The 12,754-nt window shown below is 48.1% G+C and overlaps 1 protein-coding gene and 1 long non-coding RNA gene across 2 annotated transcripts; one reads left to right on the top strand and one right to left on the bottom strand.

The window, feature by feature from the left end:
• Window positions 1-2,101: 2,101 nt before the first annotated feature.
• On the bottom strand, window positions 2,102-3,726 carry USP27X (ubiquitin specific peptidase 27 X-linked). The gene has a single exon (XM_036071617.2). The coding sequence runs from the start codon at window positions 3,479-3,481 to the stop codon at window positions 2,165-2,167; it is 1,317 nt and encodes a 438-aa protein (XP_035927510.2). The 5' UTR covers window positions 3,482-3,726; the 3' UTR covers window positions 2,102-2,164.
• A 590-nt stretch (window positions 3,727-4,316) lies between these two features.
• LOC144380435 (uncharacterized) lies at window positions 4,317-12,258 on the top strand. Its single transcript, XR_013444584.1, has 3 exons — window positions 4,317-4,684; window positions 10,407-10,514; window positions 10,682-12,258. It is a non-coding gene; the product is annotated as an uncharacterized LOC144380435 (long non-coding RNA).
• The last annotated feature ends 496 nt before the right edge of the window (window positions 12,259-12,754 follow it).

The raw sequence follows: 12,754 nt of genomic DNA on the forward strand, positions 1-12,754 counted from the left end.
AGAGTTTCTGCAAGCAGTCAGAGTCTGGTGGCACATGGCTGAACTATTCCAGTGGCAGAGATGAGGAACAAGGACGTGGCTGTCTTCCCGGCAGGGCTACCAGACACATCCCAAGAGGTAGCCAGGTACCCTGCATTAAGTTGCCAAGGGACACCCGAGGCCTCTCATCGTTTGATCTCCCCCATCCTACAAGATACCAAAAATAACACTTTTGACACGTTCTCCTAAGGATCATGGGCGCCACCCCCACCCCCGGGTGTTGGCAAAAATTCGGTCATGAAAGGAAGGTGTATTGCTTCATGGATTCATCCAGTTAGTGTTTTGACGATCTACTTACCCTGTGCCGGGAACTGTGCTAAGGGCCGAGTATGCAGCCTGGGGTACGGGAGGAGACACAACGCCTGTCCTACAGAAAAATCTATGAGCCAGTTGGGGATGCACCCACAACCGCATAAATAAATGTGTATTTCCAAATGAGTGGACCAGAAAATAGACTTGGGAAGCCCTGGGTTGTGGGGGGGCAGCCTTTTCCCAGAGCCAGTGGATCCAAGCCCCATGGGTCTGATACACAGTTTCCCTCCCCCCAAGATTTTCTAGGTTAGAGGTCCCTTTGTACCTGATGCTGAAGAGAAAAGAAAGAACCACCAGTGTTCACCCCCTCCTGGGCACATCCCATCTGTCCCATCTGTTCTGGCTTAGCTCTCTGCGGGCCGCTCTGCCCTCGGAGAGAATCAGGGAAGAGGCCAATGTGCCACTCCATCGATATCCCTGGACTGGCGGACCAGCGAGCTTTGGAAAATAGTCCTTGTACTGATGTACGCCTGCAGGTGAATCTTATAGCAACACACATAATGCTCGCGGAAGGCAAAGACCAGCAGAACCCCTCATGTGGAAGCCTGGCAGCCTATGGGCCCTGAGAGTCCTGTCACTAGGGCGCTGAGTCATGAAAACAACACGATGGTCTTCTAAATGGACAGAATGACTTTGGGAGACAGTTGTGGCGCCCCCCCCCCCCGACCCCCGGTGTGGCACTGATTGTGACGCCCTTACACGGGGACAAAAATGGAGTCCATTGCCTTGGGGCTCCAGGTCGGGTGTTGGGGAGGGAGTTGTACGAGTGTGTGTATGTGTGTGTGACTGCATGTGACACGATGCGTGTCCATTCCGTCCACGGGTCTCAGGGAGGACTGACCCTCACCTCTGATGCATTCTGGTCCTGGTCCAAAGAAGTTTCAGATCCAACAAACGTTTACTGAGCCCCTACAAAGTTCCAAGCCTTTTACTTTATACTTTGACACATTTTATATCATTTAATCTTTAACAATAACCCTTTAAGGTAGGAATTATCTGCATTGTACAGATGAGAAAACAATCGCAAAGAGGTTCATTGATTTGCTCAAGTATATCATACAGCTTTTTTTTTTTTTAAACACTCATACACTATACTCTTAGCTGAGGCCTGTCTGTGTTGGTCGCTTATCTTACAGTATTTTTTGTTTTGTTTTGTTTTCTCTACTTTTGGAGCAATTGCTCCCCTTGTACAAGCCCCCTTCTTCCTTCCACTAGCCCCGTGGGCTTTTCTTTTTTTTTTTAATACTGCATTTAATAGCACAAAAAATCACGAATACAAAGAAACTGGCAAAGGTGTTTGTCAATGAGATATCCTTGCCTCCTCCACTTTTCCGCTTTCATACCCATATAGGTCATGGGCTACATTTGTATAGACTTTTCTTGCCCCCCCCCACAAACATATAACTGTTATGTGATTGGTCAGTTGAAGCTGAAACACCCATGGAGAAAGATGTTTTACGGTTACAAGGGCACACCCCCCCCCACACCACCCCCCTCCCACCCCACACTTTCCCACACAATCTTTTGGAGGAATATAGGATATGTACCAGTGTCACGATTCCCCTGCTCCCGCCTTCCCCGCCTAGAGCATTCCTGCCATCGAATTTTCCTTCAAGTGACTGCTTAGACTAGAGCCTCTTCTCCCGCCCCGTCTATTTCTCTTCCAACCAGGACCTCTTAGACACTGGGTACTGTACTGTTCAATTCTTACTCTGTCAGGCCCTTGGGCCACACGAGTAGGTCCTTTAAATCTCGATGCCAGTTGTCGTATGGGTGCCGCCATCTTCCATTACAGGTAGGTCTGTGTGTCGCTTCAGTAGGCTTGTGTATTCATTTCTTTCACTTTTTCTGACTCATGTTCCAGGACCTGTTTGTGATAGAACAGTAAATACCCTTCACTGTCCAGCACGTCCTTAATACTGGCCTTGGTGATGACGGCGTCATCACACTTGAACCACTGGTCCTTGTGGTGCCGGATGAAACTGGTGTAGTGGCCGCTCTCCAAGGTTCCTTGGTGATTAACCACAGCAAACAAGGAATACTTATTCTCATCGTTTCCACTATTGGTTGGCAGCTGCAACTGTCCATTCATCCTGCTCTCTTTACTCGAGGCCATAAATGGTGTCATATCCAGCTCCAGGGGAAAGGATATGTATGTAGTGATCTTGCGCCTCTGTTTGGCCGAGTGTTCGAACCGTTTGAAATGAAAACAGGCAACAACAGGCAATTTATTCATTGTGAGCTGTTTGGTAGATTCCTGGTAGCTTTGGCAACTACCGCATTTGATTTTGGCACTGCTTCCCAAGTGCTCTGGCCGCGTAAACCTTCGCAAGCAGTCCGTGAGGGTGGTGATTCCTGGTATGTGGCTTTCCCCATTCACGCTGCTCTCCCTCCCTGGGCTCATGGGCCAGAAGGAGGTGCAAGAGCCAGGCAAGTCCAAACTGATGTCCCAGCATGGGTCTATGGTGGTGGAGACGCCATGGCAGGCTTGACAGGTGACATCAGACTGCAGGCCACCTGTGAAGATTTGGTCTATGATGCAGTTACAGTGGTTGGGGTTGTTGGCGGCCTTCCCGGCATCATCACCCTTGCAGTGCCTGTGCAGGACATCCAACGCCGCAATGAGGAACTCGTGGGCATCCTGTTGCCTGTATCCTGCTAAGTGACGGGCGTGTATCCAGACCAGGTGCAGCAACTTATAAGGAACGTGAGGAGATGGGTTTCCAGAGTACAACTCCCGAAAAAGCGAAGACATCTCACAGACCAGACACAACTCAGGGCTTGGCATCTCACATCTGTGCCTGTCGGAGAGGAAGAAATCTCTCAGGATGGGCGTATGGGTGAGGGCCTGGACGATGCAGTTCATAAAGCACGTGTTGCCAAGATTGATCAGTCCTCTTAAGCCGATGGTAAAGCTCGACGTGATTCTTCTTCTCCTTGGGTTGTGTCCCAGCAGTTCTAACTCGGGTTTGGTCGTCTCCCAGGTTGGGTATTTCTCACCGAGCCCCGGCACTGAACACTGCTGGTGAGAAACCTCGGTTGAGGTGGAGGCTTGTAATTTCAAAGCTTCTCCTTGCTCTTCTTTGGCAATTTGCTCAATGTCTTTGTCATATACATAGTCCTTACACATAAAGCAGTATATACCTCCATAGTAAAGGTCTACGGCTAAGTTGTGTTGTTTTGTCTCGGCGTGCTCATGAATGTGTTTCTCTGTGAAGCAGCCAAAGAAGACACAGGAAAGGCAAGAGTGAAGTCTGTTCAAATGGGTGCCACACACATGGCAGATGCACGACTTTGCCTTGCTTTTCCTGGTCTCTGGGGTTCCACACCACACGAAGCACTGGTAGATCACCCGCAGTTCCTGCCTCCAGTTCTCTCCCACCTTAAAGCTGTTCACGTGGGAACAGCCCGGTGGACCCACAGCGAAATCCACATCCAGGCATCCGCCCCCAGGGCCGCGCCGGGGCCGGGGCCGGGGCGGGGGCCGTGGCCTAGGCTGCGGCGGGGTACGGAGCCGGGTCTGTGGCCGCGGCCGGGGTCGGCGGCGGGGGGCACGACTGCGCCGCGGAGAGGGATCGGGGGGCCGCGGGGGGTCGGAGGGAAGGGTGGGGGGAGGAACCTCGTCGCCGCTGCCGCCACCGCCGCTCCGCGCTGGGTGCTCATCCTCCAGCTCCTGCTTCGGCTCCCCCTTCGGCTCCTGCTCCGCCTCCGGCACCGGCTCGGGTTCGGGCTCCAGCTTGAGCTCAAGCCGGCGGCCCGGACCCTCCGCTGTCTCCACCTTCCCGGCGGCGTCCACCTTCCCCGCCGCCTCCACCTTCCCCGCCGCCTCCACCTTCCCCTCCACCTTCGCCTCCGCCTCCACCTTCCTCTCCGCCTTCTCCGCCGTCTCCGCCGTCTCCGCCTCCTCTACCTCCTCCGCCTCCACTGGCGGCGGCTCCTCCCCCTGCTCGCAGGGCTCGGGCGGCCACTGGGCGTGGCGGCGCGGGGGCCACGCAGACCTGGGCTGTCCCCCGCCCGGCCTGAGGGAGCGCGGCGGCTGTGACAGCTGGACCCAAAAGGGACTTTCACTGAAGGAGGCGGCGGCGGAAGCAGGCGACGCCCCCCGGGAATCCTCCCGCCGTAGCCCCCTAGCGGAGGCCGCTTCGGCAGCCAGGCCCCGTTTCCTTTAATTCAGTATTTCCCAAACTTGCTTGTTCACGAGAATCACGTGGGGAGCGTGTTAAAATTACAGATTCCTCGGCTCCGCCCGCAGACCTACTGAATCAGAATCGCGAAGGGAGGTGCTCCGGAACCTGTATCTTTAACTAGGGCCCGGGAGGATTCTTATGATCAGGCAAGTTTGGGAAACACAGCTCTAATTCATTGAGGCTGGCGGGAAGGGGGGCGGGGACCGCGCAGTCTCTTTAAGGCGCTTCCAGTTCTCGGCTCCAATCGCAGCTCTGACCCCCTTCATCGTCTCCTCCCCTCTCCTCGTCCTTCCCTTCGTCCATGCAGCTTCCCCCAGCACTGCGGGGCCAGGGACGGAGGAATCGCCACGTCCAGAAACGTCTCTGGGGCTGGGAAACGTCCCCTCAGAGGCCAGGTCCTGAGGAGCAGTCAGAAACCCTGATAGGCCGTCATCCCCACAGCGGAGCCTGCCCCCAGCCCTGGCCCCCCTCCCACTCCACGTTCTGCCCTTCCCGAGAAGGATGAAGCCCCAGGGCCACTCTGGGCACAGGCCTGGACCCCAGGTCCCGAGGCGCAGAGCCGCCAAGGCTGCGGGGACTGCGGGGGCACGTCCCTCTGCCCGTCTTATCGGTGCCCTGCAGAATCTGTGCCTGCCCCTCACCTCCTCCTCGGGCTCCCAAGGCCGCGGGTGGGATGACGATCTGGCAGTCGGCCTCCTGGCCCAGCAAACGCTGAGCCGCCCGGGGGCAGCGGGAGGGGACAAGGCACACCAAGGCCATGCCTACTTGCTGGCACCTCCCCGACGGCTGAGAAAGGGGAAGACACCGCCCCAAGACCCTCAAGTCTGGCGGAGCCCGGGGTCGGGTCGGCAGCAGGTGGGAGTTGGGGGGTGGGGTGGGGTGGGGCGGGGAGCAGCTTCTGTAGTGGAGCTGCCGGCAGGGTGAGGGGGGGGCGGGCCTGGGTCTGAGAGCCTCGCAGAGCTCCTGCACGGAGAGCCGCGGGCACTTGGGGAAGGGGGCCGCAGGTGCAGGTCCCAGGGAGTCAGGACGGCGCTCCGAAGAAGTACATAGCCAGCGTCCAAAGATCAAGCAGAGGGTGTTCTAGGAAGAGTCCGCTCCCTGAGCCCTGGGACGGCTGGCCTTGGCCCGGAATACGCTGCCTGGCCCGTGGGGCCGTGCTGCCTGAGTATACCCTAGCGGAGTTCTGCTTGCTTAGCTGGACCTCGGCCCTCAGCCTGGCCCCTTCCTGCAGGGAGGAGGTGGTGCCTGGGCCTCCCGGCGTTAGCAGCAGGACTTGGTTGTCAAGAATTAGGAGCCTTTAAGAAGAATGCGATGCTCGGTTCCCATACAGCTGAGGTCCCCAGGCGCTGCCCTGGTGCCCTGCCTTCCTAAGCCAACTCATTGCTTCAATTCCTTGAAGCACCCCAGCATCTTTCCAATAAATGCCTGCCCTCTGTGGCCTACAACCAGAGGAACTGCAACTAGCACACCCACTGAAGGAATCCTGCTCCTGCTGCTGCTAGAAATGACTGAGGTCATGGAGTGGAGGGAGGCTGGGGAGGGTACTCTCATCCCACCTCCGCAAAGTGACGGCCGTCAGAAAGACCTAAAGATCTCTGTGTGCCTAAGACTGTCTACCCTCTAGCCCTGAAGCCTAACCATGGCAACCTGACTACCTTACCGATCAACCTCCAGCAGAAGCCCACATGTCCGGCAGGTTCTGGAAGTTAGGAGGCTCAGCCCTCATTCACCCAGCAAAGGTGTAGTCAGCTCCAACCCAGAGCCGGGTGTTGTACTAGGAGCCGTGGACAGTGTGGAACCAAACAAGCTGGCCCCAGGGCCACAATCAGGGCTGGGTTCCCCAAAAGGCAGACTTAAGGAAGTGTCTGGGTCACCAGCTGAGAAGAGGCACCAAAAACAAAAGAATCGAGAAAAAAATGTATCGGAAACAGTTTGACATTTGATTTTTTTTTTTTTAGTCCTCATGAGAAAAGTCAGAATTTTGTTGTACTTCCTTACGTTTCTTTCCTGATTGCATGTTGCTTTTGCTGTGAATCACGTGCAGGAGGGTGGGGGGCAGGGCGTCAGCCTGCTTGCGTGTGTCTCCATTCAGTCCTGGGCAAATGTCACCATGTCTGCCTCACAAAGACCTGACTGAAGGCTAGCGGAAGGGGCCCACTTAAGGAGAGACCCCTCCTCAGTATAGTCGGGCCACGTGGGGTTGAGCACAGTTCTGACCACAAGGTGGCAAAAGAGTATATGACACTTCCCCGGACATTTGTATGTTTCTATAAAACTATTGGTTTATATCCCAATACACTCTAAAAATATTTTTTAACCTTGGGCTCCTTCACACATTTTTGGGGTTGGCATCTAAAATTTTGCATCAAAAATGTCAGCTGCAAACAATGTGAATCCTGACAAATATTAACATTCACAAACAAAACTGTTATGTCACATTTTTACATGAAACTAGTGGAACCTAAATACCTTAATGATTTGAGAGCCACCATCATCTGTTTTAAAAATTCACAAATGAGTTCTTGATGGCTGGGAGCTGTACATTTTTCCTTTTCTCCCTAGGTTATTCATTCTATTCTATTCTAACCATTTCACCCAAATATATTTTTGCACTCAAAATTATTGTTAATCCTATCATCTTTCCCTGCAGCAAAATATGTATATATATTTTGCTATTTAAATGCTTTTTAGGGCGCCTGGGTGGCTCAGTCGTTAAGCGTCTGCCTTCGGCTCAGGTCATGATCCCAGGGTCCTGGGATCAAGCCCCACAGCCCGCTCCTCCCTCTCCCACTCCCCCTGCTTGTGTTCCCTCTCTCGCTATGTCTCTCTCTGTCAAATAAATAAAGTCTTCAAAAAAAAAATGCTTTTTAAATGTTCCTGTGAGCCTAAAGCTCTAAGTGTTGTGTAAAAATTTACTCTTGCTTGAGTTATTATGACAATTAGTATTAGAATGCCATGGATCAAAAAGTTGTAAGTATATTACAAATTCTGCTAGGTAATTATTAAAAGTAAAAATTAAAATGTATTAGAGATAGGAGTCTTGTTTTTTAAAGTTAGTGGGTGTCTTCATGGATAAATATTGCTTATTGCTAGAATGAGACAGAATTCAGCATCAGTTCTCTTTTCTACTTTGTGTTTGGTTAAACGTTAGCACACAGGAACCTCCGTTATATAAATAACTAAATGGGAATGCACATTTGTTTTAGCAATGTTACTCAAGTCTCCGAATTCCTTTGGAGATCTATGGGGGGGGTTACACAATGATTTGTCTTCAAAATTATTTTTCCCGATTTATCAGCTGACAGCTCCATGGGGTTTTCCTTCAGTTTTATGGGAAGCAATCTGAACTGCAAAAGGATTTGATCCCCATTCATTTGTTAGAGCAATTTTTTTTGTTCACTGTTCACAACAGTGTTCGGCACCGTCTCTCTGGTGCCCTGTAGGTTTTATACCTTGGGGCAGTGCACCCAGGTAAGAATCAGGATACGTGAAAGGTAGGCTTTGTTTTGTAAAATGCAGAAAGGACCATTGATTCTGCCACCACATGTGTGTTCTCTGGTAGATTGATTTTAGGAAATATGAAATTTGAGGATAATAGATCCTCTTAAAACTCTGCTTGTTTACCCCATGGAGAGTACCTGTATGCCCAGGGTAATGTACACTCCACTTTTAAGGTTGCTGGTTTATATTTATTACGATAAAACTAATATATACAATATTTGTGGGGTTTTTATTTTTTATTATTTTTATTTTTTTAAGTTTTTTTTTCTTTTAAGATTTTATTTATTTACTTGGTGTGGGGGGGGGGAGCACAAGCAGGGAGAGAGCAGCAGGCAGAGGGAGAAGCGGGCTCCCAGCTGAGCAGGGAGCCGGATGCGGGGCTCCATCCCAGGACCCTGGGATCGAGACCTGAGCCGAAGGCAGACGCTTAACGACTGAGCCACCCAGGCACCCTGTGGGGTTTTTTTTGAAAGACTTTATTTGAGAGACAGCGAGGGAGCACGTGGGGGGAGGGGCAGGGGCAGAGAATCTGAAGCAGACTCCATGGGGAGCCCCAATCTTGGGGCTCGATCTCATGGCCCTAAGATTAGGACCTGAGCCGGAGGCTTAACACCCAGGTGCCCCCAATACTTGTGGTTTTTTAAAAGGTTTAGAAGGTTTAGAAGAAGGCATAACACGAAAAGTTAAAGCCCCTCTCTTCTCCGCCAATCACACCCAATCTATTCCCCTGAAATGACTACTAGTTAACAGTTTCTTTTGTATCCTTTATGAACTTTTCTATGCAAATACAAGCATGTCTTATACTTTATCCTTTTTATGAAATAGAAATGCGACTGTAACATACATATCGAGCTACAATGTAGCACTACATATTGGGCATCAGGCAGTTTTCTCCAAGTGGATCTACACAGCCAATGCAAGGCCAATAAAAATCGCAGTGAGTTTTAGGGGGGAGACTTTCACAAAATTAATATAGAAGAATGAAAGGCATCTTCCCCCTTCCTACTTTCTCCTTCTTCCTCCTGAAAATGAGGATGTAATGGTTATAGCTGAGTAACCATCTTGTAACCAGAAAACGGATAACCTCTGGACCTATTCTTACGTGAGAAAAAAAAAAAAGCCATATTTTACCAACTCTAAGATAAGAGATACACCTCTTCATGTTTCAGCATTTCTGAAATCTTTGAATGACAGTTTATGATTATATTTGGCAGCGTTTTTTTTTTCTTTCTTGGTGGTACATATAGTAATGGTGTGTCTTACAGTCGATAGTGTCTTAGAATCAATAACACACTTGAAACATCATCCTGTTTGAGCCTTTGTTATTTGGATCCCAGTCATGTATAGGTGATTACAATTCTAAATGATAGCAAGCTTTCCAGTTCACTCCTAGTGATGTCCCAAGTCCTTATCCTAGCCTTTAAAGCCTATAGAGTGTGACCGTGGTCTCTTAGACCTCACTTCCTATCAACTCAGCCTTGCCCCAAACAACTTATATGGCACCTGAAGTATGCCAAGAGTTGTTCTCTTCAATAGGTTTAACCCTTACTACAATTTTAGGAAGTCGGTGTTGTTATCATCCCCGTTTCAGAGGTAAGGAAACTGAGACACAGAGAGATTGAGTGATGCTCAAGGTCACACAGCCAATAAATGATGGACCTGGGATTCAAACCCAGCAGTGGGAATCTAGAGTTTGGATTCCTTATCACTAAGCTATTAACCCTTCATCTGTCATACTCTAGTGTATTTTTCCCATTTATCATTCGACTGTTGTATTTTATTTCATTTTTAAACTTTATGATGTTTAAGATTATTATGTAGTCAAGATTCTCAAACTTCTCTTTATTCTGGATTTTAGTGTCTCTTTAAGTTTTTTTTTTTTTTCTGACTGCAAAAGCATAGAGCAAGTGCAAAAGTCCTGAGACCAACAGGAGCTTCATGATTTTAAGAAATGAAAATAAGGCCAGAATGACTTGAGTTTGGTGACCAAGAAGGAGGAGAGTGATATAAGATGAGGATAGAGATACAAGCAGGGACCAGATCACCTAAAGCCTTGCAGACCATTGTATAAGATTTGAATATTATCCCACTAGCAGTGGGAACCATTTGGCAGGGGAGTAGCAAGGAATTGGCATGATATGATTTCTAATTTACACACAATAATTATAATCAAATAATTAAAATTTATTGATGATTTATTATATGCCAGGCACTTTTATAAGTATTTTACTAAGTTACGTAAACCTCCTGACACCCTGATGAGGTAGGTACTAATATTATTCTCACTATAGAAATGCAGCACAAAATCATTAGGTAGCTTGAATTTCCTTGTGCTTACTCTCCGCTTCTATACCTGTTCCCACTCAGAAGATACCTACTATCAACCATGAGATGTTTGACACCTACTTTGTCCAGGCCCCTGACATCCCATTCGTGGTCTGCAAGTTTTCACTGGGCTAAAGAAAGGGGATAATGGCAAGTACACTCAGCACCAGGGCCCTTGGGTCTAGGAGCTGGTCGGGCGGGCTCTTCCCATCCCACTTAGACCACACCAAACTTCGCTAAGCTCAGGAATAGCCCCCCTGCCGGCCCATTCATGATGACCAAGGATCCAGCTCAGTGGTGCCTACTTGTCATTGCAGCAGGACAAGACTTCATGCCCTGCACCCCCCAGAGCCATAGCAACAACCAGGAGAATGAAGAATGGGCTCATCGGGATCCAGGAGGTGCCAGCCCTATGGAGGGAAGCAGCAGGCCTAGTGGTGTGCAAGGGGCACAAGATGGAAGAGTTCAAGCACACATCTAGCCCCAGGGTAGCCTGTACATCTGTGATTCCAGTGTCGGGCCCTTCTCTGGCGGAAACAAAGGAGGCTCACAAAGAGAGCAAGGTCATGTTTGGGAGGGATGTAGATCTATTGCAAGGATGTAGCTTACACTGTATCATATTCTAACCAGCCATTCCTGCAGCTTTCCCTGCCAGAGGTACTCTGTGTCTCAGCTTCCCTCAGCCTTTAGCCTTTAACTCTGACTATCATCCTTCAGACTTCTGCCCCATTTGCCTTACACTTTTGATTCCTTGCCTATCTGCTTCATACCGTGGCCTCTGAACGGCCTCCCGCGTTCTGGCCCAGCATCTGGCCAACCAGCTCTTGTATTCCTGTCCTCTAGGGAAACTCTGGAATCCCAAAATCTGTATCCGCTGCTGGAGGTCAGCCTTGTGGGATGCAGCAGGGCCCTGGGCCTGAGCTTCGACAGAGGCACAATAAAGAACACATTCTCCAGTTTTACTCACTGAAGTGTGGAATCTGACTTCTTGTGCTTGTCCTAAATGTCTCTTTCAAGTTTGAAGGGTGGGAAGGGTACATCTTGTTACCAAAACTGGTAGTTAAAAATCCTAATCACACTTTTTATTCTTTTTCAAAATTTTGTTCCTCTTTAAATTTTTTTAAATCTTCTATTTATTTGGTTTATTTTTATTGAAATGTATTTGACATCTAACATCATATAAATTTAAAGTGCACGATATGTTGATTTGATACATTTATTTGTTGTAATGTGAATGGCCATTGTAGTGATAATTAGCACTTCTATCACATCATATAATTATCATTTCTTTTTTGTGGTTGGAATAATTAAGATTTAGTCTCTTAGCAAGTTTGATGATTATAATATAATGTTGTTGCTTGTATTCACTATACTGTACATTAGATCTCTACGGCTTATTTACTACTGGTTGCAAGTAAATCTGGTTCCTTTTAAAACCACTAAAAGCAATACAAACAAAATTATATTAAATTTTGGAATTAATAGAAATTTAGCAATGTCTAGCGAAATCACATGTGTATTCATTGTTTGACTCTGTAATCCCACTCCTAGGACTCTAACCCAAAGATACACCAACAAAAGTACAGGATGACATATGCACAAAGCCATTCATTGCAACACTAGGTATAATAACAAAAGACTGGGGGGAAAAGATCAACAAATGTCCATCACTAGGGGACCAGTTGAATAAATTACAGTGGAGTCATAAAATGGAAAAACTGGAAAAAAAATTTTAATAAATTAAAATATAGAATACTATGAAATGAGATAGATATCTATATGGGAATAACATCTGGGATATGTTGTTGACTGGAAAAAGCAAAGTATAGAATATTGTATACACAGATGCCACCTTTTGTGTAAGAAAGTTGGGGAAATAAAAATACTTACAAAATGTTATGAACTTATCTATTTATTTTTCTCTTTCTGGAAAAATAGATATCTCCTAGCTCTGGTCACTGAAAAGACACAGCAGCATGACAACCTAGTAGCAATGAGTATATCTAGTGCCCAGATTGTGGTCTCTACATGTCATTTCCCACCAGAGGAAGCCAAACCTCCTTCAAGAAATTATTAGCTGGTTATGGGTCTGTCACAAGAAATGTACAAAATGAGCCTGGAACACCTTGTTTTGCCAAAAAGCAAGAGCGATATCAAAGACTAATATAGTCATGTCAAAGGAACCCAGGATCCAAGATGAAGGGGAATCCCCACTTGCCTATATTGAGACAATAAGAGCATCAAAAAATCTACCATTAATCAAGCATCAGATGTATGAAATACACAATTTCAGAGTGACATTAAAAAACATTGGTTACCCCTGGCTGATACTAGGGCACCAAATTATTATTGCAAAAATTAATAAAGGGAAAAATCAAGAATTTACCCTG

Source organism: Halichoerus grypus, chromosome X, assembly GCF_964656455.1.
Source record: "Halichoerus grypus chromosome X, mHalGry1.hap1.1, whole genome shotgun sequence".
Taxonomy (NCBI): Eukaryota; Metazoa; Chordata; class Mammalia; order Carnivora; family Phocidae; genus Halichoerus; species Halichoerus grypus.